This window comes from Chamaea fasciata, unplaced genomic scaffold (assembly GCF_029207755.1).
Source record: "Chamaea fasciata isolate MVZ Bird 193981 ecotype frontalis unplaced genomic scaffold, bChaFas1.0.hap1 SCAF_2, whole genome shotgun sequence".
In the NCBI taxonomy this organism is placed as follows: Eukaryota; Metazoa; Chordata; class Aves; order Passeriformes; family Sylviidae; genus Chamaea; species Chamaea fasciata.
In genome coordinates, this window is record NW_027094087.1 from 894324 (window position 1) to 917983 (window position 23660).

The 23660-nt window shown below is 50.3% G+C and overlaps 1 protein-coding gene across 2 annotated transcripts in view; it reads left to right on the forward strand.

Annotated features, from left to right (window-relative positions):
- Positions 1-14293, forward strand: part of HUNK (hormonally up-regulated Neu-associated kinase) — a 41777-nt gene extending 27484 nt beyond the window's left edge. Inside the window, exons 6-10 of one of the 2 annotated variants that reach the window (XM_066207264.1) lie at positions 2061-2196; positions 4665-4833; positions 5360-5443; positions 10115-10295; positions 12560-14293. In XM_066207264.1, the coding sequence (XP_066063361.1) occupies positions 2061-2196; positions 4665-4833; positions 5360-5443; positions 10115-10295; positions 12560-13203 (1214 nt within the window). In that variant the 3' untranslated portion in view covers positions 13204-14293. The remainder of the gene's footprint in view (positions 1-2060; positions 2197-4664; positions 4834-5359; positions 5444-10114; positions 10296-12559) is intronic. The other variant, XM_066207271.1, reaches the window with a different exon arrangement.
- The last annotated feature ends 9367 nt before the right edge of the window (positions 14294-23660 follow it).

Genomic DNA, 23660 nt, shown 5'->3' on the forward strand with positions numbered 1-23660 from the left:
GTTTACGGACCTCTTATTTTAGTCGTGTCTTAATTGCCATAAATTCATCTGTAAAGTGGGGAATTTTTACAGCAGTCTGTTTTACACGTCCAGGACGTTGTCCTTCAATATTTAATTTCCTGGTGACTGAACACACAGCCCCATCAATCTTATCGCTGAGCAGGAAAACCACTTCATTTGTGTGAGCTGAAACGCTGGGTGACCGTGAGCACCCGAAACAACCTGTGTAGCAGAACAGGGAAATTTTGGAGTTGGTGTTTGATTTTCCCACTTAGGAACCTGTTTCTCATTAAGCCTCTTGAGCAACAGCTATCTGGTTATTGATTTTAGGTGAGCAGGGGTCAGATGCTCAGGAAGTTGGTGCTCACCTTGCACATATTCCTTTTCCTTCGTGTTTGCTCCCCGGGGAAATCATTTTGCTGCCCACAGCTAAGCTGGAAAAGCTCCTTGTGCCATCCCAGCTCAAACCAGCCAAGGTGCTGTTGCTCCTCTCTGTTGCCCAGGTCTGGGAGCTTCCAGGGGGGAAATCTTCACTCCAGAATTCGTTTCTCCCAGCCTGAATCTGTTGATCTGCGGCACTTCACAAGCTTTGTTTAATTAGTTTGCCTTTTGGCGAGGGTGGGGGTGGAGAAGTAGGATTTTTAGGGAGGATTTTAAGGGTGATTTGGAGACTCAGCATGGTGGGGATGAAGGAGGGAGCGTGGGGGTTTGGGGAGAGGGATTTCTCTGGCTCTGAGCCAATGGGATGTGTGAGCTTTCCAACACAGACACGGGGGAAGCACTGGAGCGAGAGGGGATTAAATGGGAGAACAAGGGTTTGTTGTTTGCTGTAATGGGGGTGAGGAAAGGGCACACAGACAGCAGCTTGCAGCAAGTTTGGGAACTCGGATGTGGGCTCTTCCTGCTGCTCCTGAGAGACGTGGCTGCTCTAGGAGAATAACAAAAATACTGGAGAATATTTAAGTGAATTATCCCACATGAATCAGTGGTTTGTGAAGAGCGAGATCAGCAAAAACCCAGCTGATGCCTGGCTGAACTGTTAAATACAGAGTAATAAGGATGTCCTGCACATTCTTGACACAGAGAGCGTGTCACATTCTCTCCAGCTGAAACCCGATTTTTGCAGGATATTGTACATTGAGGTTGCTCAGGCTGTTGGGAGTTGGCACCTGTTGGGTCTGACCCTGATTTATTTAGGGAGGAACCCTCCCTTCTTCCTCCCCCACCCTCCCCTGTTGCACCAGCCCATCCTGTCCCGTCCCACCAACAGGTATTTTATTCTCCTTAAACTGCATGTAGGGGCAGTGAAATCTAGCCTTGGTAATCTGAGGGATAAAGACCAGACCTAGTTGAAAGAGAGTTTATTTTCAGCTCAGAGGGGCACTTCTTGTGAGATTCTGGGCAGATCACTTGATTCCACTGCTCCCAATCATGTAAGAAGCACATGACTTAAGAACTGACAGTTTTTGCAAGAAACTCAGGAGGAGCGGTGGGGTGTCATTGAAAGTTGAAGGTTCAAGAGAATAAAGCAAAGCCTGTTAATTTTGCTGTACTCTTTTAAAGTTTGGCTAAAACCTCCTGCAGCTGACTGTAGGTTGGATGGAAGCCAGAGAATTTATCCTTATAATGTCAAAGGGAGCTGTGTCTCCCTTCTCAGGTCTGCATCCCTTCCCTCCCCTCCACTCACCCCTGGTCCATCTCCTTCTACCTTGAGCACAGTGATTTGTCTCTGAGCTGGCTCCAGCCTCTTGCCCTCATGTGGGAATTAATTGGCTCACCTGCTCCGAAACTTCAAATGAGCCCTGGGACAAAAAGCGCTTTTACCTCTCTCCTTTATAACTCCATAAATCACCCTGACCGTAAATCATTGTTTGTTTTAGTTACTAATCCCTTATCGGTTCTCCCATTCTCTCAAGGACATTGGAGCATGCAGTGAGGAAAATGTTCCTTTCCGCTGTGCTCTTGTTCAGGCTGCACACCTGCCGTCACTCGTGTCCTGTGCAGGTCCTGAAGCAGATGACAGAGCTGTTCTTTGGGGTTTTCCCTTGATCTCTCCACAGCAGCCATAAACTTCCTGCGCTCTCTGCTGGAGCCAGACCCTGCCAAGAGACCCAACATCCAGCAGGCCCTGGCAAACCGATGGCTCAATGAGAACTACCCTGGGAGAGCACCACCCAATGTCACCTACCCAAACAGGTACAGCGGGCAGGGGAGGGGAGGGGAGGAGAAAACCTGCCAGGGTGTCTGTACATCGTGTCCCTGCTGCCCCAGTTCCGTTTGTGTGACAGATCCTAGGAGCTGCTTTGGTGAATCCATCCTAAGGATTATTGAGACTGGCCCTGTGTTGTATGAAATGGTCCAGAGCAAGGCCTTAAATTGGAAGCTGCAATTGCAGTGCATTATTTGCAGGGTGGGGAGGTGTGACAGGCAGGTCTGATCTCCTCCTCGCTGGTCAGTAAAAGCCGGGCTGCTCCTCCAGGAGAGCCTCTGCCTGTTTGTGAGGTGCTGTGGGTGAAGGGAATGTGCAAACCATGGTGAGAAAGGTCAGAATTAGTGGCCTTGCTTTGTTGGTGGTTCATGTTGAATAAATACCTGGACCCTGAATGTGTGACTGAAAGCAGGTAGAGAATGCATCTCACAGTCAGTCAAACTTGCATCCAGGGAAAGGGAAGGAGAAAGAAGAGAAAATACTTGTGGTCCAGTTTGGTTAGAAATAATCTTGCCTGACTTTAGACGTCTGCAGTGTGGAGCTGCAGTCAGTGGAGAGAAATAAGGGCACTTTTTACATAAGGATTCATCTGACTTCTCCCTGATTCTGCTTCAGGATGACTTTGTGCCCTGGAGATGCAAGTTCCTCTCCAGGGACTGTAAATGAAGCCTCAGGCAACTCACTTGGAATGACACGTGTCAATTTGATCAGATAAAACATCCTTCCTGTATCAAAGCCAGCTGTGTCTCATACACCACCCAGGACCTGCAGGATTCTCTGGCCATTCTCTCAATATCATTCCTCCAGATTTAGGGGACATGTGAAGCTGTAAAGGATAAAAGCCCATAAAAAGATTCTTTCTTTCATTTTTTTTTTTTTTCAAATAATATTACTTTTGTTTCATTAGTTGATGTCCCAGGCTTGGCCTACCTAGATTTTGTCATACTGGAGCTTTATAGGGAGAATAACCTGCAAAGTTTTAAATATTTAAAGGCATGGCCTGGCTCCTTTTGAGCTTGTCTCAGAAAGTACCACTAGAGTCAGCTTCCATGGAATTTCTCCAATTTTTCCTTACTGTGCAGATACAGATAAGGTGTGGTGAAATAGTGCATGAAAAACCCAGTGCTGAACCTGCAAAGAATCAATTCCTCTCTTAATAGGCACAGAAGGAGCAGAAGGAGTTGTGTTATGTTCCGGCAGTGCCCTTCCACTGCTCTGGGAGTAACACCCATTGTTCCCAAGACAGGAGCATGGTAGGAAGGGAAGAGCATGGAGATAAGGTGGGAGAACAGCAGAAGCTGCATTTTCAGGGGAATGTTTTTTTATAGGCTTGCTTTTGTTAAAGAAATTCCCTGAAGGCAAGCAAAAATTTCCCATTTTGCTGAGCACTTCAAGTCGAAATTGCTTGAATTTTATTTGCTGCCCAGATGCCTCAACGTGCAGTGGCCAAGATAAGTTTTGCTTTTGAACTTGTGGAAAAAAAAAAAAAAAAAGACCCAAGCCCAAGCATTCCTTAGGGGCAGAACAAGTGTTCATGAGCACAGGGAACAAAGGGAACGAGTTATTTGAGATTTCCCAGACTGTGTTTGGCATCTTGTCTGAGTCCTGTCCGTCAGAGCCAGGACAGGAGTGGGAAAGGTGGGGAGGGACCTCTTGGAAGGGGCAATCTTGCAAAATAAGCTCCCCGTGATATTAGGATTGGTATTAGGAGTGAGGAATATCCTCTAGAAACAACTGGAACCCAGCATTTGTCTGGAGATGGATAGGAGCTGGCAGGTCCCTCTGGGAAGCTGGCAGCCCACTTAGAGGTCTAAAGAGGAGCAGAGTTCTTTGGAAAAATCTGGTTTTAACTCAGACTGAACCAACGCTTTGGCATTTCCACAAGACCTCTGTTACTGCTTTTCTCGCCTTAGCTGAGACTGTTCCAGACTTTGTAGAAGAGAGAGACATAAACATGGCTTGTACTGATGACAGGAGGGGGACAGCAGCCTTGCCATCCTGAGCTGCAGGAATAATCCTGCGCATCCCCTTTCTCCAGCAGGAAATTCCCTGGCTAACTAGTGCATGGACACTGTGCAGCAGGTAAGGGAAGCTCAGAGCAGTGCTGCTTGCAGGTTACAAGAAAAGGGGCTTTCCAGAGAGCCAGATCTGGGATGGATTTTACCTCTTCTCCAAAACCAGCTCGTCTTAATGATTGTCATGGCCAGGTGTAGGGTGACAAATGGCCTGAGCACCACGGTGCCATTTCCCACCAAGGATGGACACAGTGGGCAGAGTCCTGCCCATTCAGCTTCCTGTAGCTCCTGTGCTCCCACATATCCCTCCTTTCCGTGCCTGCTCGTGGGAGAAGGCGACTGATCACCCCCAAGCCACTGAGCCCTTGGGGGCCTCCTCTTGGTGTTCTGTCACTGAGAGGACAGCCCAAAACTCCTGCCCTGCCTCTCTCCCCGTGCAGGATTCACCTGGAGGACCTGAGCCAGAGCGTCCTGCTGCACATGACTGAGAAGCTGGGCTACAAGAACAGCGATGTCATCAACACCGTGCTCTCCAACAGGGCCAGCCACACGCTGGCCATCTACTTCCTGCTCAACAAGAAGCTGGAGCGCTACCTGGCCAGCCTCAGGGTGAGCTCTGCCCCCTGCCACTGCCCCTGGGGCAGGGAGGAGGGCAGGAGAAGTGGCCTGGCCTGCTGGCATTTGATCTCACAGAGTTATGGAGTATCCCAAGGGTCGTCCGCCGTGGAGCGCTGTGTCCCTGCCTTGGGGTCGTTCTGCTGCTTGGAGCACCAGTAACACAGTTTGTTGAGTCAGGACATCAAGGAGAAGCTTAAGAGCTCTTCAGCTTATTTAGCCTTTAAGTGAAAACTGAAAATTTTAACCTGATGTAATCTCCCTGGCCCCTGAGCATAGCCTGGGCCTTCCGATTTGACACACTGTCTTAGTGCTTTTTTTTCTTTCCTCGGTCCTTTTGACATTAGTGATGGTGCCACCGATGATATTTAAAATGTAATGGCCCAAATCCATCACCTCCGTAAGCTGATGCTCCTCTGCTGAGTGCCAAGAATGGGTACAGTCCGTTAGGCAGCAATTAAACATTGGGTTTCTCTAATTACCTTACATATTTTACTTTTCTGTGCTTTTCTCTCCGCAGAAGGCTGAAGGCCAGGACAGTATTTGCCACAAGAACCAGCTGTACCAGATAGAAAAATACAAGGCAAACAAAGACTCCTATGAGGTAAAGCTCACCAAAGCTTGTTGAAGTGCCTTGAAAGCAGATTGAATTTGAGCATCCTTGGTGATTGTGGTTAAAGTGATGGGTTTGTGGACCTGTGGAGAAAAGAAAGACCTGTGGTCTTGCCTGTGCAGGACAAATAACTCCCTTTATTTCTTTTCAAAGAAACAAATAGTAAACCCCTAGAGAGGAAACAGAAAGGTGACTTTCAGGGGTTTTAAAGAAAGTAAATGTTTTTAAATCTCTGTTTAGCAAAATGATGCAAACACAGGGGGCTCCATAGCTTCATTCTGGGGTGCAAGCTGCTGGTGTTGTAAAAAGATGAAAACTGGGTGTTCTGGAGGCTCTGAGCCTTGAGACGGTGGTGCTGTAGGACAGAGAGCTGAGTGACAGCCAGGGCGACCCTCCTGGTGTCCTGGGCCAACCCTGGTGTGGCTGCCAGGAGCAGTGAAGCTGTATTAGCACAACACTCTTCAAAAAGTCAATTTTCTCTGCTCCTCAGCTGAAGTGATGCGGGATCAGCCCACTGCATCATGAAGGAATTCCCTTGGGCAGACAAAAGATTTAACCTTTTGCTCTGTTGGTCTCCAGTCTTCTTGCCTGCAAGCAGAGAAGGTATTTTGTATTAAACCATGGCTGGATTTTTCTTTCCCTGGCTGATTCTTTGCCAAGCACTAAAATTACAGGAGTAATATGAGCTGCGCACGTCTTCCCTGCCAACACAAAGAGCAGCATTCTTGAGGAGCCTGCCTGTTTCCAAAGCTGCTCCTCAGCTCCGGATTGATGATCTAATTGCAGGGGCAGACTTGTGTCGTGGCTGGTTTTGTTTATTACAAAGGCTGCTCGCAAGGCAATCCGAACTGCAAGCCAGATGGAAATATCAGGGCAAAGCACTTATTCTTTCCTTGAATAAATGTAAACCTCCTCACTTGGAATGGATCAGCAGTGGATAGACTCAATGAATGTGATATTTCACAGAGCTCTCACAACTTATTCAAGCTGTTGCAGGGCAGCATTCCCTGGAAGCAGGGGCAGGTACTGGGCGTTGGGCTTCAGATGCTGCATGGAGCATCCTGCAGGATCCAGAATCCATCATCTCTGGAGCAGGTGCTGGTGTCACGTCCCTGAGCAGTGCCAGAGCCACTGTGCTCTGGGATTCTGCATTCTCCAGGGATCAGCTCACAGCTTCTGCTCTTGCAGGGGAGGCTGAGCAGGGCTTGCCTGGAGAGCTCACTGCCCCGAGGAAAACTGGGAGCTAACAGCAGGGCCAGGGGATGGCCCCAGTTTAGGGACACGAGCTCCCTCCAAAGCCTCTCCTGCACTCAGAGTTAGTCCCAGGGGAGCTATTTAGGGGATGAGGGGGTGTCATGTCTTTCCTGAAATACTTACCAGGGTGTGCAGACACTGCAATAATAATAATAATAATGATAATAGTGATAGCAGCCTGTTCTCCTGCTGCATGGGCACGGAGTATGGAAGTGCAGGCCAGGCTGGGCTGGGGGAGGGTGTCCCTGCCCGTGCCAGGGGGTGGAGATGGGCTCTGAGGTCCCTTCCAACCCATCCTCTGGTTCTACAATGTTTTCTGTCGCTTCAGCTGTACTTGCACAGGGGGATTACGATACTTTTACTGTGGCAGGACAGGTGGAGCAGCACACAGGGGTGAATTCCCAGCCTGGGATGCTGCTGCCAAGTGTGACTAAGGCAGACACCTCTCCTGAGGGTGGAATAAATCAAAATGTATTGATAACACCCTCTCGCTGCAGGTGGAACACAGCCCTGGCAGTGCCCAGCTCAGTGGGGACTCAAGGGAAGGGGTTTTGTTAAGCTCAGGAAGGTTCATGAGCTGAAGATGGAACCGGCTTATCCCTCCCCACCATTTCCAGAGCAGGAGTTGGGAGCCAGTGGTCCCCAGGGAGCAGAGCTGCAGGTTGCCATGGGAATAGGAGGGGGAGGGATGGTCAGCTCCTGCTTCAGCAGACACGGAATTCCTCCCTCCTCTCCTCAGCGATGGGAAATAAGGACTTGGCTTCAGGAGGGGCTGCCAGCATGACCACCGCCCATGTGCCCCTGTCTGCCCCTCTCCTGCATCAGGTCTCCTGATCCGGGGTGGAGAGGCGCCCAGGCTGCTGTGGGTGTGAAGCGCCCAGGCTGTTCTCAGTGCCCAGCGCAGATGGGCTGTGCAGGGAGAGGGAGGCAGGCAGCAGTCTGCGGCTCTCTCCACCTCTTTATTTGTGGAAGGGGTCTCGGGATGAATGGCTGTCCCTCCAGGGGACAGCTAGTGCGCTCAGACGTGGAATTTGCAATTTTTGAAAACTGGTGTCCTTGTCCTGTCAGACGTGGCCAAGGCAAATACCCTTTATCTGCCTTTCAAATCCATTGCTGGGACCAAGAGTAGGTTTGAGGGTCAAGGTCAGGACAGGAAATAGCAGAGGGTGATGTAATTCCCAACCTATTCATGTGTAACATACCGGTGCAGCTCCTGCATGATGGGACCGCGGGACGTGCACTCCGCGGTGCGGAGGGAACTTTCACAACTCCCCTGAATGAAATCTTCCTTCCCTTTGCAAATATAACTGCGTGGCACCTTGGGAGTTCAGGACTTTGGTTCTGAGCCTCTCACAGCCGTGGTCATTAGGGAGCAAGGTTAGCAGTTTTAGAAACACTTCCAAGACTATTTGCAGTGTTCATCCAGCGTGAAGTAATTAATTGCCAGCACCGGATATGTGAATTTCCTTTGCCGGGGTGCTTTAATTGTGTGGAGTGGTAGTGCTGCTGTGGCTGAGAGAATGTGCCAGCAGGGTGAGGGCAAAGGCAGGAGTGCTTGGCAGGTGTGGAGCTGCAGCTTGGCTCGTGCACTGTCAGGCTAAAAATACTGCAGCCCTGGCACGTCCTGCACTCAGACTCTTCCTCACCTACCCAGAGTAGCAGATAGCTCCTAACAATCTGGATTGGCTCCTGTGGGCCTAATATAGTCACCACTTAGTCTCATCCTCACGAGTCCCTTTATGAAAAGATCCTTGGGACAGCCTGGTCTCCGATGAGGACTCTCTCAACAGCAGAGTTTCAGAGCCGTGGGAGGAAAAACAGTGTGGTGGGCTCAGCGTGAGCTGCACACCTTCCCCTGGCTGCTGTGGCAGGGTGATATTCCCACAGCATCATGAGCAGTATTATTGCTGCTGTCGTTTTTGCTGTTGTTACCACTTCACCCTCACCAGGAGAGACTGTGCCCGCCCAGGCAGTGCCTGATCCACAGTTACTCCAAGCATGGCATGGACAGGCACCTCCAAAGGTGGACAGAGGCATCTGTCCACAGAGGCTCCATGAGGGGCTCCTCTGTGGCTGTGGAAGGGTCAGGTCACTGCAGCTAGCCAGAGGGAAAGGAATTGGAGGGGATAAGGGGTGGATGGGGGCAAAAAACACGTGCACAAAGGGAGGCTGAGGTGAAGCCAGTGAGGAGCTCACAGAGGATCTCACGTTCTTCTTCCCCCAGGTCACCCACCTAACCATGTCGGTATTAAAACTAAAAAATTTGGTTTATGAGTCACTGAAGGTCTTCTTTCCAACTCTGCAACTCCTGAAAGGTTGCAGAGTCCAGCAGTGCCCAGATGCTGTCTGTGCAGAGAGCCAGGCCATAATGACTCTAGCTTTTTATCTCTTCCGTGTCTGTCTTGCTTCCAGAGCTGTTCCAGAGCCCAGGAGAATCCAAGTTGTCTTCTGCATCTTTCTTTTCCTCTCTCACGTGTTTTTATGCACTTTGAGGGTTTTCATAGACTCCACGTCAGTGAGCTTGCAAAAGAAAATCAAGAGTGGCAGTGCATAATTACCAGACAAAACACAGGCACATAATTGAGGGAAGGAACTTTCCTTCACTTTTAAAAAAAGTCTTGTACTTACAGTGACCTTTTAATCAGATGCAGCAAAATGTGTTGCTTAAATGAGAACTGTGACCACAAAAAAACCCCCAAACCAACCAGAACATTTTTTTAAAATGTGAAATAAGACTTTGTGCTCGCCTAGAAATCAGTGGCAGGTAAAGGCTGTTAAGCAGTTTGCCGAGTCCAGTGACTGAAAGAAGTGCAATGAATTTTCACTGTAAAACAGGGCTTTGAAATTTGGCTTCCTCTTCGGAGTCCTGCTCCCAGGTTCTGGTTTTCCTCTGTCATCACTGAAGATCGAATCTATCTTCTTCTTGCAATCTCACCTTCAGCTGCCTTCCCCATCAAGACCAGGAGTTAGGGCAAGGGCTGTATTCCCCCAGATCTTGTCTGGACAGAAGATAAATGACGCAAAGGCTTTAAACTTCTTTAAAACTTTGCAGCCCACCTTTTTAAATCTCAGAGGGAGTGGAGTAAAGAGAAATCAAAGACTCCTTTTGGTGCTTAAGTAGGGTATTTCAGGTGTGGAGGAGCACAAACCTTCATCTGCTTTCTCCAAGAGAAAACCTTCCTTTTCATTTAATTTTCCAAAGCCAGCTTTCACGCTGCCTGAATGTCAGAGCGGATGGGAGCCATGAAATCATGGCAGACTCAGAGGAAAATGAGGATTTAGTTACTCCGAGTAGTCAGAAAAAGTTCCTTGTAAATACACAGTACTTAGTCCACCTTGTAGGTCTGGAGCTCACTGAAACTTCCCTTGAGTAAACCAAATTGTTCTTGTTTGTTTTGCAACCTAAAGGACAAAAAACTCAAAGAGCAAGAAAAGAAAGGGGAGATTCTTCACCGTCAGCTCCCAAAGAAAACTGAGAAAAGTCCAGTTTCATATAGACAGCCTTCTTCCTGTCTTATCTCACAGATCCAGAACACCAAGGCTCTGCTGAAGGACCGGAAAGTCGCCAAGGCCGGGGGTCCGGACAAAGGTCAGTGGGAGAAAGGCCCGTGCTGGGTCTGTGTGTGCACGTGTGGTGTGGTGCTTTCAGCCTGTCCTGTCCTGCCTGGTGTGTGCCTGTGAGCAAAGACTCCGGGTTTGCATTCCCTGTGGCTCCGGGGGTGGTGTGGGAGGGAGGCCTGGGTCATGTCGGCACAGGTGGAATGGAACACCACCATGAGGTTTCCATGTTTCCATGAGAAAACCACCCTGGTGCTCGGCAGGCAGGAGTCCTCACTTTGTGTGTTTGACACAATTCCTACAGTGCTTTAAAGAGGCAGTTTCTTTTCCCTGTTTACGCATCCTCACACAAAATCATCCACGCTCACGCTGGTGTTTTGAAAGCATCACCACCCACCCCGGATCACCCAGGAACCAGAGCTGGTAGCCAAGCTCCTTCCTACCAGCCACTGTGTTTTCCTGAGGGGAGGCTAAGGAGCAGCATGGGAGAATCCCTGACCTCGAGGAGTCCCTGGGAGGAGTTGATGGTGGAGGAATGGGAAAGAGGCAGCCTCAAGGAAAGGCGGGTGGGACGGCCAACCTCAGCAATTGCCCATCAGCGACAGGATGGGGGGGGATCGTGAGCAGGGAAAGGAAAAGATGTGACAGCCAGAGGAGGAGAGCAGGGCATTAATCACAAAGGTCAGCCTGAGAGGGGTGGGTGAGAACTGCTGGCAAAAGGAGGGCGGAGAAAGGAGCGGAGGAAAAGGGGAGTCAGCAGGGAAAATGGGGCGTGGGCAGAGCACACCTGGATGGGAGACCTGAGGAGCAGGAAGGTGATGCAGCCCACTGTTAAACAGGGAACTAAATGAGGGGAGGTCACCACAGACTGGTATGGGGAAATACAGTGATGTAAAACGTTCACTGTGGTGTCAGGGGGTTGCTCAGAGCGGTGGCTTGTGATGCTTTCATGCTCGTTGTCGTGACTTGTTAATTTATCATTTGTTGTGCTCAACATGAAAAAAAGTTCTCCAGATAGTCTGGCAGCACTGGAACCTCTGCTGCAAGGTGGCAGGAGTCCAGAGAGCTGGTCAGGAATGGAACATACTTCCTGTGAAAAAATGTAAAAAAAAAAAAAAAATTTAATGCCCATTTTGCTCAGATTTGCTGTCCCTTTTGGGAGGAAGGCACAGGGAGAAGAAAATCTAGTTCATTCTTCCCCTCTTTGTTTCTCCCTGCTTTTTTTTCCTGAAACCTGAAAATCATGCAGATCTCAGCTAAAGCATCTGTCTGCTTATGGAGACTGTGTTTTGACACATCTTAAATAATTTTGACCACTTTTAGAAAGAAACTGAAGGTCAGATTGGATTTCTTTCTACTTTTACCAGACAGGTGTGAGCTTTCATCCTGTTCATCCATTCAGGTCTCAACCCCTGACAAGACCATCCCTCCATAAGAAATACATGTGAGATTTGTGGCTGTGACCTGAGTGCTGGCAGAGCTAAATTATTTTAGGTCCTTTTTAGAGGATTTGAGACCGGGGGAACTGATGGAATAGCTACCAGTTAATTCAATTAGGGGGACCTGGCAATCGGGTTGCTTGGACAGCTTTCCATCAAGGCAGCAAAACGTGCTTGCTTGTGATTAGCTTGGCATAAGGCAGCGCCAGCGTTCTGTAGGAAGGAACTGAGGAGATCTTCTCCACGAGCTGTTTTGTTTGACTGGGCCAAATCCTGCAAAGGTTGTTCCATTTATTTTCAGCCCTTGCTGGAGGAAGGTTCTCGCTGAAGTTGATGCAGCAAATCTGTTCCAACTGTGACAGCCTGGATCTGGCCCGGTGCTGCTACTCCATATTTACATGTGTGAAACCAGGAACAGATTTTGTTCCAAAATGCAAGGAGAGCCACCAGGGATTAACTCACTGCACTCCCCTGTGTCTCGAGGTGTGTCAGTGAACACAGGCCCAGCAAGAGCCACACAAACTTGTGCTAAGAAAGGAGAAATGTGAGATTTCTCAGGCGTGGCGTTAGAGGGTATAATTAATACAAACAGCTTGGAGACATCTGTGGTTTTCCCTTTCAAGTCCCTGTCTCAGTTTAAGCACTTTTCCTGCCTGTGAGGAACAGGGCAGATAAATTACCAGGGAAACAAGGGGGTTAAGGGAGGGCGGGGGAGTTGGGTTCTGAGTGTATCCCAGGCGCAGACCTGCTGTAGCTGGTGCATTTATCATGTTCCTGTGTTGGAGGTGCCCACCAGGGCAGGCAGTGCTGGTAACTGTAAAGTGCTCTTCTGCTTCCCTCTCCCATTGCTTTGCAGACTCCAGCGGTGGCGTGAGCCCTTTCCACGAGCCCCTGGCACCCAAGACGGGCTGTGTCACTTCCAGCTCCCTGGAATACCTGGAGGTCCAGCAGCCGCCCCCCAGGACCCCCCGGCTCCTCAAGAGGCAGGAGTCTCCCCAGCCGGAGCCGTCCCGGATCGGGGGCCGGGCGAAGGACTCCCCTCTCATCCTGAATATTGTGCACTCCTTCGAGTCAGTGGACAGAGAGGACCAGATAGACCAGGTTTCCCCCTCTCACCAGTACAGAATTTTAGGCTCGCCAATGAATTTCCCTTACAAAAGCTCCAGCGAAAGGACACTGTCCCCGCTCTTTCCCCCGAGGAGCACGTCCCCCCTCCACCCCACCCAGGTCTCTTTCACGTACGACGAGAAAGCGTATCAGGCAAAGGAAGAAGCGGTGTCCCCTACTCAGCTGGTGCCCAGCAACCCCCTGGGCAGCCCAAACTGTGTGAAAAGCAGGGGCAGGTTCCCCATGATGGGGATCGGACAGATGCTGCGCAAGAGGAACCAGACCATGCAGTCGGCGGGCGAGAAGCCCCTGGAAGCCAGGATGCCTCAGCTGCAGCAGATGAGCCCCACACAGATTTCCTTCAACACAGAGCCTGTCAGCGGCCAGTGTTAGTCTGACACCCTGGGATTTGCACTGCTTTTCTCTGGGATCCAACCTTTTTCTCCTTTAAGCAAGAAGGGAAAGCCACAGGCATGTTGCTGTCACTATGGGCTGCCCCGCAGTGGTGCAGCGCAGGAGGTCGGAGGTTTGCTTGCAAGGAAGGCATTGTCCTGCATATTAAAGTTGAAAGAAAAGGGCTCTGCTTGTGCCGTTAAGAAATATTCGCATTTGGCATCTGACTGTACAGTAAATCATCCTGCAAGAGCTGCGTGAATCTGTATTTTCACTGCTCTCACCCGCTGTCGCAGCGAGGTTGGTTGGAAGAACCGCGAGCACCGAGGGTTTGGTTCCTCCAGGAAATCTGTGGTGCCACGGATGCCGGGCCAGGATCTGTGGTGAGACTGTCCCTGCTGCAGCTGCCTGTGCCAGGCAGCACGTGGTACTGCTGCAGGCATTGTCCCTGGGGCAGGCAAGGGGGAAAACCCCAGATACTCTGTCCAAAGTGAGCTTGCTCACAAGCCCTGCCGAGAAGATGAAGGTGGTGGAAGCTTGAATAAAGACACGAGTGGTCTAATTCAGAAAAAGCGGGAATATGGGAATTCCAAGCAGATTTTACTGTTAATTACATAAAGTAGGTAATAACACAATCATTTTTTTTCATAAAGAAAACTAGGATTTAATCATGTCACGAGAAACGTGATTATTTAAAAGCAAGTGTCATCGTGTGGAAATTCACTGCGTTAAAGGCCGGTTCCTTTCATATGAGGGGTCTGCAAGTAGGTGCTTCAAACAGAAATCCAGATTGCAAATCCAGGCTGTGTTTAAACAATCAGCCAGCGCCTGCATTAGCCCCTGTTACATCAAGGCAGCATTGGACACACCCCAAGGCTTCTCTGAGACTGCAGTGAATTAAAAAGACTAATAAAGGACACATGAACCTGTACCAAGTCCGTTTTATACTCCAAGGTTGGTAATGTAGTGGTTACCAAAAACTGGGTATTGTTATGAGCAGTGAAGACTAACTTTCTTAAAAGACACCATGTTCTGTATACCAGTCTTTTTTTTTTTCTAAGTAAATGATACATCTGAGAGGTTGGCAACATTTTTCTGCTTCTGTTTCTGTTCTCAAACCCTTTCCTATAAATGAGAAGGTTTAGCCAAAGACAAAGACTGCTCTTTCCTCTCGCCTGTACCACCCCTGTGTACGTGTTTGTGTGTTCAGAGCATCTCGGCAAAGCTCATTCCCGCCTGGTTCCCCCATGGGCAGCCCTGGCCCGCACTGCTCTCACCACTGAATGTCATTTCCAAACCCAGGAAGCAAGAGGTGGTGTCTTCTTGTCCTTGGAAGATGGGATGTTGCCACTGCTAGGAATCCAGGCCCTATTTTCATCCATATTTTTACAGTCAATTTCATTGCCCCCTTGGTGTCCGGGCAGATGCTGAGGGCCCCCCCTGTTTGGGAAGTTTTCCTTCCATTTCCATGAGCAGGATATTGAGAGCCTGGGTCAGGAGGGGCAGCAGAGGCAGGGGAGGAGGTCCCCAGCAGAGCCCGTAGCTGAGCCTTTGTTCCTGGTTTGCAGCAATACACGGGCCTGACACCAAAATCTGCAGGAGGAAATGGACATTAATCCAAATACTGACTGACAACTGGACAGCTCAGTGCTGGCAAAACCAGCAGAGTGGTGCCCAGAGCACCCATCTCATCCCTGCAGCTGGGACCTTCCCCTCAGCACTGGAGTTTGGCACTGGAGAGTCCACGTGCATCTCGGACCCTTCAGTGGAGTGAGGACTCCCACCTCTTAGGGAGTTGTGCTACCTGTAAAATGATACACATGAAAGGCCCAATATGATGAGAAAAGACAGCCCTGAAATAATTTCACCCATTTTCAGATCAAGAAGTGTTGCATCCTGTTTGCAGAGGGCACCTGTGAATCCCAGGGGGCCATTTTAACGCCTTCATTGATAAACATCAGAGCATTTTCATTCTCTCCATGCTAAGAACACACTTGTGCTGCCAAGCCAGTGGGCAGGGACCACTGAAATCAGGGACCACTGAAATCCCCCCCTTTGTGTGCATCAGACTCACATAGCCGAGCAGATGGCAGATGCCGACTTGAATTACAAACTCAGGTTTATTTGGAACCCAATAAAAGGTTGGGGGAGACAGGAAAGGGACGTGTTTTGGTTGGGTATTTTTTTTGTGGACACGCGGGAAATACGTGTAAGAACCAGAGTGAAAACAAGTATTAAATCCTTTATTATATTTATAGAGAATATAGGAGTACTACACTGCTAAAACATAACTGTGTATTCAGCATAGTCAGTAGCTGTGTACAGTCCAGCTGCAGTGACCACAGAAGGGACCTACTGAATATCATAGTGGAAATTCCAGGGGGGAAGAAGCTGTATTTGGTATCATTATTAAATATATGTACTTTTTGAACAAGATTGCCACAGACTGCTGACTTTGTTTGCCAGGTCACTGCGTAGCAAAGATGATCTCAGGACAAAAACTACAAGGCCAGGGCGGATGGGGCTTGGAGCGACACGGTCTAGTAGAAGTTTGAGATCTTTTTCTGGTGTTTGCCTCAGCCTTGGCACCAAACCTGTCACGAATCTGTTTGACAGCTGAGAATACACCTTACCCTTCAGGTTGGGTGTGGGGGAAAGTGCAGTTCTGAGCTTTGGTGCAGGATGGAAACACCTCTGTGAGGCCTCTCTGAGCTGCTGATCACATGCAGAGCCCAGCAGAGTCAATGGAGCAGCTGTGAAACACTCACAGGAGGGTTTTGCAAACTGATCACTGGGCAGCGGTTCAGGATCCAGAGTGGTAAGAGTGTTTTTGTTCAGGCTCTTCTGCCTGGAAAAACAGGTGTTGGATTTATTCAGCGAGAAGGAGCAGAAATCAGCAGCTGTTGCTGAAGGTGTTGGTCTTTGTACTTCTCCTGTAAACGGGCTGCTAAATGCTAAAAAGCTTCACTGCTTGTAGCACCCCAAGCTCATATGGGCCATGCTTACCCAGAAGTGAGCAAAAAATTCAGGGGCACTATTGCTGTGTGCAGGAGTTTGGATTTTGCCTGTCTTCCCTGATTTTTCCATCCTCTGTGGCCACAAATAGTCAGTTTTCTCTCGGGTATCCTCCCTCCCCACAGCTTCCTTGGAGCATCCCAGAACTGTTCAATATTTGATCTCAAAGGAAGCCTGTAATAGGATTTCTCTTACCGAGGCACAGGCAATCAGAAGAACAAAGGGCCTCCAGACAGAGCCTGGAGTGGGCTTGGAGTTAGCAGGAGCATCTCTCCTGTCTCCCTGCTGATGCCGGGAGAGAAGAAACAAGATGTTTATTGAGAAAGGGTGAGGTGCTAAGCTTGTTTTAAAATTAAACTAATTTTATGATATTTATTAATGTTTGTATGAAGACCACTCTTCTACCTATACAAGGGAAAAAAACCCCAATTCCCTGTATCTCTTACAAGCAGAAAGGACAGAATCCAGAACAAAGAAAGGTCACCAGAGGCTTTATTTCCAGATGGCTGTTAGATAAAATGAGGTTTTTCTCTCCCATCTCTGCCTGCTCCCAGACAATTTGCCCGTGTGTGGACTTGGAACGATGTTTTCTGTGCATCCCAAAGAGCTGGTTGGAGTTTCCTCTACCTGGTCACCAAACCTCATAAAATCCATCTATTTCAGACTGCCTTTGGTAGAGAGCAGCCAGGAGGGCTCAGACATTTTTCAGGAGGCTGAGGGATGCTGGAATATGGGATCTGTGACAGGTGCTCCCAGGCATGACCTTTTCTGACAGCTCATAACCAGAAATCCAAGGCCTTTTTCCTTGTTTAAACCTGAAGGGAGATGTCAGTTGTGAAAGGACCGATCTGCAGCGGGTCTGCCTCAACCTTCCCAGCAAGAACTACTCAGCCTTTCACATTCCCAGCCCCAGAGACAGGAGATTCTCTCAGTTTCTCCTGCCCGGGAGAGGAGGACACAACGGGCTTCCCAAAGGTGTCCCTGCGGTTGCCAGGGACGGGGCCTCGCTCTGTGGGCACAAAACTGGCACAGGTCACCGGCTCTCCTTGGCCTGAAAGGCTCCCCAAGCAAATCCGAGAGCTTTGAAGCTGCTGTTAACATTTCTGGAGCCTCCAGGCTCTGCTGGGAGTGACGCTGCAGCTGGGCTGGATGTCTGGGTGCAAGTCCTGGATGTTCCTGCCGGGAGAGCGCTTCAGAGTATAAGGCTGAGGGAAACAAAGCGTCTGGGAACGCGGATTTAGGTAAAACGGGAACGCATCTGGTGCCTCTCCCCAGACTGAACGGAGTTCTGTGCTAACCCTTCCCCTTCCTAACTAAGCGGGAGGATGCTTTTGAAAGCGCGCCTCAGCCCCTGCGGCAGCCGTGTTTGGGGCTTCTCTGCTGCGCCAGCATTCCTCGCAGCACTTCCTCTGCAGCCTTCACTTCGGCCGGAGCCGCTCCACTGCAGTTTCGGGGCCGCTGCCACATGGGAAGGATGGAAAGGGAGCTGCCAGGGAGGCTCCCTGCCAGGCAGGGCCGTCGGGAGAGGAGCCCAGGCCTGGCCCAGGGGCAGCCGCTGGTTAAATTCACAGGTGTTGGCCCTGAGGGCGCGGACGCCTCTCTGCGAGCAGGACGGGGCGGGCGCCGCAGCTCTCCTTCGGGGAGGTGTTCAGTACAGCTCACAGCCAAAACTGCGCCCTGGACAGGTGTTTCAGCGGCTGTTCTGTCCAGAAGTTACTGGGAAGTGGGAAATTCGGGGGGTGTGCCCGCTGCCTTTACCGTACGGCTGCAGAAATGTCAGTGGGGCGGAGCGGAGCAGATTGTCCGGCGCCTCATGAGGACGATGGATCGCCACGCCCCAGGGGACTCTCTTACAGCGCTTCATTTCAGTGTTTCAGCCACGGATGCGGCTGCCTGTGACCCCTCTGTCCTTTCCTGGTGAGTGGGTAGGGATGTGAGCCTTCAGCTGTGCCGGAGTTTCCCGTGGAGCTGCCCTGGTGGCTTTGCCCTGGGTGGGAAATGCTCGGCTGTCCCGCGGTGCCCGTGGGTGCAGCTCTGCCTGGCTGCCGTTCCTCAGGGTGCATCACCTGTGGGGTTCAGCCCCTCCAAGGCTGCTGAATGCACCGGGGGCTGTTGGGCGCATCAGTCCCTGCAGTTTTTAGCCACAGTTGTCATTCCTTATCTCCCCCGTGTCCCACAGATGTGCCGAGGGACAGGGATGGGGCAGTGCTGCCCGTGGGAGTCCAGCAGGGAGCTGCCAGTGCTTCAGAGCACTTGGGCTCCGACCTGGCAAACCCCATGGATGGAAAACCCCGAGTTTTCTTTTTCTCCGAGCCGTGCTCTCTTTTCCACGTGGAAGAGACGACATATTTAGGTCTGCTCTCCAGAGGGAAGCTCTAAGCTAGCTGCAGCTGAGGGCAGTCCCCGGGTTTGCCTGTGCTCAGGCACCAGGAAGGGACTCATGTCCAAGGCGTGTGCCAGTCCCTGCTCCAGGACGTGTTTGTGCCACTTGGTGTCCGTCTGTCCTGCCTGTAGCTGTGGGCAGAGCCATGAGAGACACTTGTGCTCCATCCTGAGTGAGGAGCTGGGCTGGCAGATGGCCTGGAGCTGGGACTAGAGCACGTCAAACACTTACTGTGTCTCCAAGTGTCAGCAAAATGCCTTGTTGCCCACCCCCAGCCCAGGTTTTTCCCGGGTTGAGATCCCACATTTCACTGCAGGGGAGGGAGGACGTGCTGGGGTCACAGTCTGGGCTGCTGTGACTGCCTGGCCTCTGGTCCAGGCTGGGAGCCCTGGCATGGGGACCTGAGGTGACATGAGCCCTGCATGGACACACCCTTAGAGCTGCAGTGGTCTCCACTGATTTCCCTGCCCCTGAGCCAAGGCTTTGCACACAGTGCAGGATTTTCCATGAGGTGAAAACCCTTCATTAGCATGAGGGATGAGAGACCCTTCAGAAGTCCATATCCAACCGTTCCTCTGACAAACAGCCCTCGACTCCCACCATTTCCACCAGTGACAGGGACGTGGTCAATGTCACAGGGACTTTCCTGCCTCAGGAAGTTCTACCTGCATGCCTGCTGTTAGCAGGGAGGGAAGAACATCCCTTTGCCTTCACCGGTGTGGAAAAAAGCTCAGGGTTGCACCTGTTGCTTGGTGCTGAGCTGAGCCCCTGAGCCCAGGATGGAGCGGGGGGAATGCTGAAGCAGTCTCCATAGTGATTAATTGCATCCCTGCAGACAGGGCAGCGTGACTTGGCAGGGGGAATGGGCTGCAGAAGCAGGAATAAGCCAGGCGGAGACTCGTCAGGCTGAGCAGACCTGCCCTGTGCTCCCACAGCCCCTCCTGCTCTGTGGAAGGCGTTCAGGTGCCGGCAGGGCGCTGAGGCAGAGGAGGAGAATTCCCCCTGTCACCCAAACAAGGGATTTCACGGCAGATGAGACTTCCCTGCCCGCCACACCTGATCCAAAGGCATCAGCAATGAGGAGGCGCAGGCTGACGGCGCTGGAGGATGGAATTCCTCGCAGTGTTTCCTGATGCCTGTGCTGAACAATCCTTCCAGGAAACAGGGATGTGGAATCCACCCAAGCCCTCTCGAGGCCTGTGCTGTGGGATACCTGGGCCAACATCCTGTGAGACTGATTTAGGGATGCTCAAACGTTACAGGGAAGAAAGGATGTCAGGAAACATATACCTTCCATTTCTGTCTTTGCTGGGAGAGCCTAACGCTGTGTGCTGAGGCAATTCCTTCTCTTCCCAGCCCACCCTTTTCTCAGAATATTTCCCACTGCTTGGATTGTGGTTGCCAAGAGAGCAGCTTGCGTGGACAGTACCATCTTTATTCAGTTACCTGCAATCCCCTTGGATTCCTCCAAATGCCGAGTCAGTGTCAGGCTGGGAACCTGATGATTTACCTGTGCCTCCCCAGCTGAGGATGGGATTACGCTTGGGATTGGATTGAGGATGGGATTACGCTTGGGATTGGATTGAGGATGGGATTACAGGGCAGTTAGGGAAGAGCAGACTCACCAGGTGAAAGGGATGCTGGCACCTCAGAAACAATTCTTACACGCGTTGTACACTGACCATCCTCAAATCCTTTCAGGTATGTTAAATGAAACCTTAAAAGTCCATGTCTTAAACCCACTGTGGGCTGTACTTTGTGCTGGGGTGATGAGGAACAAGAAAAGCAAACTGCTGGCAATTACCCATGTCACAGTGTCACACTCTGCCTCGTGTCCCAGGCAGCACCATGGTGACAGCCCTGCTCAGACCCAGGTACTGACCTGGAAATATGAGATGGCTGCAGGGGGGTTTTCATCTCTGAAAGAAAAAGTAATTGATGCCTTGGAGTGGCTGCTGTGCCTTCAGAAACTGAAAGAACTACTGACTGTACAGTATTTTTAAATAACTAGTCATGTAAACCTAAGGTTGCAGTCATTAATTCATGTATTTTAATAGGCACGAATCTTACTGCTCCTCATTCTCTAAAAATCCTTGTGCACAACTTCCCCATATTTCTTCCAGCAAGAAAGAAAGCAGCCACGCTTGAGCAGAGGGCTTGGACAAAAAATAAGTAGTAGGGATGGCTTGTTTGGGTAGGACAGGACAATGCTTTTACTATCCTTATCCTTCCCTTTGATCCTCTCTCCAAGTAGTTGCTGGTGCTGGTTTTAGTGGTTTAGGTTGGTCTGTGCACCCCTTGAGGGTGGAAGGACTGCTCCAGTCACATGTCTGAAGGCACCACAGGACTTGGCAGGACTCCTGATCCTCAGTGGTTGGTGATATTCATGCCTATGCAACTTTGTCCTTAAAACTGAGGCCTGGAGTGTCTGGGAAAATGGTGGCTTTTGGAAAATTTTACAAAGTTTCCTGACTACTATCTTTCCCCCTGTAATTTGTGCACGTCTGATAAATGGTTGTATTCCTAAGACTGCATGAAGTTTATGTGTATATTTTAAAGTTCAAAACTTCTGCTGGGTTGCTTTAGCTACGAGAAGCAAATTTTGTTTGCTCTGATGGTGAGAGGTAGAAGGGGGCAGGAGGACTTGGGGCGTGGCAGATGTGCTCGTCTGTGGCAGTCGACGTTAAGGGAAGAACAGGCACAGGTTGTAAAACCTCTTGCAATGAAAAGCAGGTTGCTGGAGAGCCAAAATCCTAGAGAAATCCGTGGACAAGCAGAGCAGGAGTTGCTGCTCTGTTGCTAGGTGATGGATCTGTTATCATGCTAATGACAGTGAAGGATGATACTGGTACCAATAAAACATCTTTCATCTGAGAATTACCAAGGGTTTTCCAGACAGCAAGGCTGTATTATTCCCATTTACTAGAGGCACAGACAGAGATGAATTGATTTGACAAAGGTCACTGACGGATTTCAGAATAAGAAATTGCCCTATTTGAGTTTTATTAGGCTGGGGATTGCCATAAACCCTTTCTTTGCAATCAATCCTTTCCCCTCCCCTCATCCATCACCCCCACATCTCTCTCTCTTGAGGGGACATGCTCCTGTCTTGTTTGTCACTCTTGTCCTGTTTGGATTGCAGGATCCCCTGGCCCTCGAGCAGGGGTCGTGGAGGGCAGAGCAATCGCGTGGACCAAGCTCAGATGTTTTGGGGCTGCATGAACAAGAAGAAGGCAACCGTTTCTCCCAGGTACTCTGATCAGGGGAAATCCAAGGGGCTCCTCAGGGACAGCAGTGCTGTGACTTTGGGGTGAAGGGCTTTTGAGGTCCCCCTGCTTTAGACATTCACCCCCAGCACAGCCTATGAGAGGCCAAGAGGCTGTGTGAGGAGAAATGCAAACTCTCCTAAGCCCCCCGAAAACACCTCTCCCTGGCTGTCTGCGCAGCTGTTCCCAGTATTGGGAGTCCTCAGGTGTGAATCAGTGCAGGCATGAGTCAGGAATTGCTTTTTGTTAGAGATCGTGAGGGAAACACCTCGGAATTCTGGCCCTTGTGGGAAAATAACCATTTGATTTCTGCTGGAAGAACAGCGTTTCCATGATGACCAGGAGCAGCCTGCATTCCTTGATGAGCTGGTGTGGTCTGGCCGGGGGGAGCAGGGTGGGAACACGGGGAATGCCTACAGGAGAGGTTGTACGGAGTCATCCTTCCCTGGGGTCAGAGCTGGATGTGTGTCCCATCAGATGTGTGCCTCCTAAGGTGCTTCCGAAAACACAAACCCAGCAGCCTCCCCCGTCTCTGAGAGGAACACTGGGACTAGGCACGAAAACAGGGCTTTTACAGCCTCGATTTCCTTTTCTTGATGTGTAAAATGGGGGAGCACCTCATCTCTAGCCGATTGTCACTGTGAGAAATTACCTAGTCTTTCTACAATGCAAATTGCATCCACGGGAGGTGTTAAGCATTTGAATTACTCTGCTCCTGCTTTTCCTACTTGCCAGACTACTGGCAGGGTTTCCTCAGCCTCACTTACTTCAGGGCTGGAGGACACAACCCCAGAACAACTGGAGCACAGGAGCCAAACAGCAGCTTTGTGGGCTTTGTTCAGTTTGTGTAAAAGACCGAGACACTTGAAAACCTCAGGGCACGTCTGTCAAGTAGATCCTACTGGGCTGCTACATCCTCCTAATTGATGCAGGGCTGCCACTGACTGGCTAAGAAAAAAATCTGTGTTAGCTCCAGTCCTGAAAAACATGTGTTGTAGATGCGAATTTAATGTTAGCAGGTGCTCTGCTGGATTGACACTGGTTTCCTTCACCACGGGAAAAACAAAATCCAGCTAAGAAGTCCCCAAATCAAAGCCCAAAATGTGAACTGACACTTTTGTAGGTAAATGCACACTCGGGGCAAGCAGGCATATGAGGAGCAGTGGAGCAGGGTGAAATGAGCCAAGGAACACCCCTCGTGGCCCTCACAGTCTTAGACTTTGGGTTATGCTTGAGCCTGGCTTGCAGGAGAGCCTGGAAGCTCTGCACTTGATTAACTCCTTCCCAAAAGTCACTTCAAAGCAGGGACAGGGAGCAGCAGGAGGGAGGCAGAAGGAGCTGATCTCAGAATTGTTTAAAACTTGGCAGCTGGGCCAGCCTTTGATAATAAAACTCCCACCACTTCACTCTCAAATCGTGACAGAGAGAAACAATGCTTATCTTCAAACCTGCCCTGCAGTCCTGATAAGGCCTTTGTGCAGCACACTTTGGGACACTAGGAGGGGGTTAAACAGGAAAAATAACCTTAAACTACCACTTTCTGTCATTCTCATATGGACAGAAAAAAAAAATAGACACAAGCTGGTTCAGATTTGCTCCGGGCTTGCAGCAGTTGCTCGATGTGGGGTCTGGACTGTGCTGAAGGCACACCTGAAGGGGAGGACCTGAGCTCTTTGCCTTTGACTTGCAGCCAAGGCTTTCCTGAGGTGGCCCCTTCCCAGAAGCAGCACGAGGCTTTCTGTCTCAGCTGCAGCCCTGGTGGAGGGCAGACTGCTGGGCGAGATCCCGTGGAT